The sequence below is a fragment of the Andrographis paniculata genome, unplaced genomic scaffold (assembly GCF_009805555.1).
Source record: "Andrographis paniculata isolate CXL003 unplaced genomic scaffold, ASM980555v1 Contig26END, whole genome shotgun sequence".
NCBI classification, from domain to species: Eukaryota; Viridiplantae; Streptophyta; class Magnoliopsida; order Lamiales; family Acanthaceae; genus Andrographis; species Andrographis paniculata.
In genome coordinates this window covers 50,960-54,712 of record NW_026137557.1, presented here as the reverse complement: position 1 = coordinate 54,712, position 3,753 = coordinate 50,960, and the positions used below count along the sequence as shown (strand labels likewise).

The 3,753-nt window shown below is 40.8% G+C and overlaps 1 protein-coding gene across 2 annotated transcripts; it reads left to right on the top strand.

The window, feature by feature from the left end:
- Positions 1 to 3,168, top strand: LOC127246135 (uncharacterized). 2 transcript variants are annotated; one of them, XM_051267372.1, is made up of 6 exons: positions 1 to 165; positions 261 to 331; positions 1,511 to 1,559; positions 1,688 to 1,795; positions 2,442 to 2,517; positions 2,618 to 3,168. In XM_051267372.1, the coding sequence occupies exons 1-6, from the start codon at positions 117 to 119 to the stop codon at positions 2,877 to 2,879; spliced, it is 615 nt and encodes a 204-aa protein (XP_051123329.1). In that variant the 5' UTR covers positions 1 to 116; the 3' UTR covers positions 2,880 to 3,168. The 2 variants fall into 2 exon arrangements, with proteins under 2 accessions (XP_051123329.1, XP_051123330.1); XM_051267373.1 differs by having other exon boundaries at positions 91 to 165; positions 1,471 to 1,559.
- Positions 3,169 to 3,753: the final 585 nt, after the last annotated feature.

Below are 3,753 nucleotides of genomic sequence, written 5' to 3'. Positions count from 1 at the left end.
CCCTGTCTTCTGGCGTTGTTGTGATCCCTTTCAATCAAGCCCTAGCTCTAGTTCCAGCTTCCAGATCTACCACTTCCGACGACTGGAATTTATTAAACGGAGTCTTGCGGCAGGCAATGGCCGGAAGGGAGGTTCGAGAATACACAAACCTTAGCGATCCAAAAGGTGTTTGCCCTTGTCCCCCTCAATTTTATTTTCTGATCCTTATGCCCCTGCCCTGGTGGCTGAATTCGCGACTTCTGTATACTTAATTGACGCAGATAAAAAGTTGGGGAAGGGGAAGGATAGAATAGATGACGAAGAGGTTACTTTTCAGCGGATGGTTGCCAAGGTTAGCGAATTCTGCTTCTCCGTCCGTTATCTTTTGTTTTTAAGTGACCAATGCGCCTCTGCGCATGCCCTCCCTCTTTCTCTCTGCAAACACTACTTTCTTCGGTATATAGCAACCTAGAACCACGAGGGCACGATCGAAGAAACTTTCTGGGATGGGATCATTTTTGATCTACTTCATTATATTAGGCTTATGTCTCCGTTTCATGTTTATCTGATTGAACTCTTTCGGTGCAATCCTGAGATTCTTATGACCTTCGCTTACAAAATTTCCTCTTCGAGTCGTGAAGCATCTCCAGTTGCACACTATATGAGCATCGGCTTGGAGCTTGCCAATATCTGTCCGGCAACATGTTTATTTATTTATCAGAAACAAGTTTCATATAATTTTAGTCCTAGCTACTGTTTTGTTCAATATTTACAGTTTGTTGGGCGTCCGGATTTTGGGCTTGAATTTTAAAGAGACTTTTGAATGGAACAGTTTGATGTGATATAAACAAAATAAAAAATAAGTATTTTATTTGATATTTTTGGAAAATAAAAGAAGTTATTTTAGAAAGTAGAAATCCTGGAAATTCATTCAAACAGACACGCCCTTACTCAACCTTATCAATCTATTCGTTGCCTTTTCATTTTACGGGCATGTTCTAACATGCATCTGAAATGCTACTCCAATCAACTTCTTGTGTAGCTGATTATGGTCGCGTACTCAAACATGGATCACACTATTTATCTAGAATGACTATCATGTATCATCTCCCTTCATGCCGATATTTGTTGATGTATGTCCCAGAATGGTGTTGTTGATAATGCCTCATTGAAGTTACAACTTCAGTTATATTCTCTAGCACTAAATGCATTTTCAATTAGCCGGGGTTAGATGACGATGCTGCTGGTAGAGACCAATAGATAATCCTGCACTTGTTGAGCTGGAAGAATTGTCTCTGTAATATTAAGCCTGGAAAATAATTGATTGAGTAGTTGGTTTAAATGAGATGGAAAGGCTTTGTCCTAAAAGCATGCTTTATATGAAAACTCAACACTTCTGTCACAGCATTTGCAGTTTGAAACTTTACCTTTTAGTTGTATGAAACATCTAATTTGAAGTTCTGGTAAGTTTCTGATAACATGCCCTGGCAGGGATCATGGCTTTGTGCACTGGGGGACCTGATGTGTACAGATGCAAGAGGTAGCTGGAGAGCGCGGAGGCTACCTTCATGGTCGAGGAGGTATGGCTATCTGGGTTCTTTGTTTTATATGAAGTTTGATTCTCATATGTTTGCCCTGCTTGAGTGCATGGAATTCGAAACATTGGAATTATGTATGATTTGAGCATTTGCGAAGTGTAAATATGCAGCACTCGACAGCGATGATTTACTTTATCTCAAGGAGCAGATGGAGGCTGAAGAAGATGCAGAGCGTCTTCTACGTAGAACAGAAAAGCGAGCCTTTGCTGCATTTAAAATATCCTTCTACTTGTTGCATTAAATGATCAGATTAGAGGATAACTTGGCACATCATTGAGGAAAGGAGCAAAGTTGATCCTTGTTATATTTCACCCAAGGTGCTAGGAATTTCTGTCTATTTGAATTAACTGCGCATGCTTCTGTTCATTTTAATTTTTTTGTAAAGTAAAGAAATTATATTCATGTAAATAGCCTAGAATATAAAAAAAGTTTAGGAAGCGGTAGGTAGTTGAACATCAATGTAGTTTGTCATTTTAGTTTTCTCGCATGGTAATTAAATGATGATGATTTCTAATGTGTTTGCGCAACATTAGGAACTCTCAAAATTTTCTGACCTATCCAATGGATGTGACAAATGCTATTTATCCATATATATCATATATGAATACATAGTCTAGCCTGGCTCTCCTGGGCCAGAAGAGAAATGTGTGGGAGATATTGTTGTTTATCTTGTTATGATGCTGCATTCTGTTTATCCCTGTGCCCTTAATCACTAAACACAAGGCTGTGGCTGAAAAAAAATATATGACTACATATCTAGCCTGGCTCTCCTGGGCCAGAAGAGAAATGTGTGGGAGATATTTTAGTTTATCTTGTTATGATGCTGCATTATGTTTATCCCTGTACCCTTAATCACTAAACACAAGGCTGTGGCTGAAACTTCCCCGGCATCAGTCCCCCTGCCACTACGTGTGGAGCCAAAAACCAAGAGCGGAATAAGGTCTCACATGGATCACTTTCACCTTGTTTATGTTTCTGTTTCTTGAGTCCTAATGTTAGTTGCTTCTGCACCTGATTGCAAATGATTCTGCCATCCACAGGCAACAGGACTTGTTGAAGCGTGTGGTTGAAGTCAAACCAAAGCGTCAGAGAGTTTCAAGCCCGTCCTTGGATGCAGATGGATCTTCCTCTACGACTTGGAGTGAACAGCCACAGTCACCTAAAACGCATCAAACTATATCTAAAGTTGATCACGCAGAGAAAGATCAGCCTTCTGCAGGCAAAGTGGGAGGGGAGGGAAAGCTGGATAACCCGGTTAAAAGTTTGTTAGTAGCGTACGAAAGTTCTGAGGGTGAAGATTGATTGATGATTGCAGAATGTAACCATGTTTTCTTTCGCAGCTTGTCATCTACTTGATACTCGCTCCCCCGTCTGTCTTCCCATTCGATATTTCTGTCTACTAGGTGAAAAGGTTACCCACATTACAGGTGATAAGATTGGTGGTGGCTTTAAAAACTGTAGTGTAGGCAAGGCAAGGCAAGACTGGCTTGCCTGCTTACAGGTGCCGCCTGGTCCAAATTAAATGTTACAGCGTATATCCCAATGGGATTTTAGTTTAAGCAAAAGTGGCGGGAGCCATGTTGTACGAGCTCGTTGACGTGGTTCGCTCGTTTAGTTGCAGAAGCAGGTTTGGTCAGAAGCTTGGCAATTAATTAGATAAAGCACAATCTTAAATGGCAGGATTTTTTTTTACAATTTGATTCTCACTCTATGCAATGGGGTCAAAGGAAACTGGATATGCATTGCCATTCCATGTCTAAAGAAGACAAAACAAGCTGGAAAGTTCTCAGGCAGCACCGAGACCGAGGCCGATGGCTGCACAGGCATACGCATACATGCACGGATATGTACATAAGAATTTTAATAGTATGAAAATATGTAAATGTATGTACCAAAATAAAAAAGAATAATAATAATAAAAATTGAATATGATGACGCTGATGATGATGATGATAAAGACGGTGATGTTAAACCATAGAATGAATACATGCAGCAGCAGCTGCTGCAGCGTACGTAAGATGCGCTTGGAGGGAGGGCCAGCGCATGGAGTACGTGTCATAATACCTGCGATTCATCTCCCAAGTGTCCACATATCTTCTAGCTCACGACCTCGGATTTAAGCACCCTCCCCTCACCTAGTTTTCATTCTCCACCCGTGCTTCTTTCCCTTTCCTTT

Excerpts from the sequence above, each read along its gene's own strand:
- LOC127246135 (XM_051267372.1), top strand. The coding sequence starts at position 117 with ATGGCCGGAAGGGAGGTTCGAGAATACACAAACCTTAGCGATCCAAAA. Across the intron at positions 1,560-1,687 it reads CTACCTTCATGGTCGAGGAG|CACTCGACAGCGATGATTTA; the intron begins GTATGGCTATCT and ends GTAAATATGCAG. Across the intron at positions 2,518-2,617 it reads AAAACCAAGAGCGGAATAAG|GCAACAGGACTTGTTGAAGC; the intron begins GTCTCACATGGA and ends TGCCATCCACAG.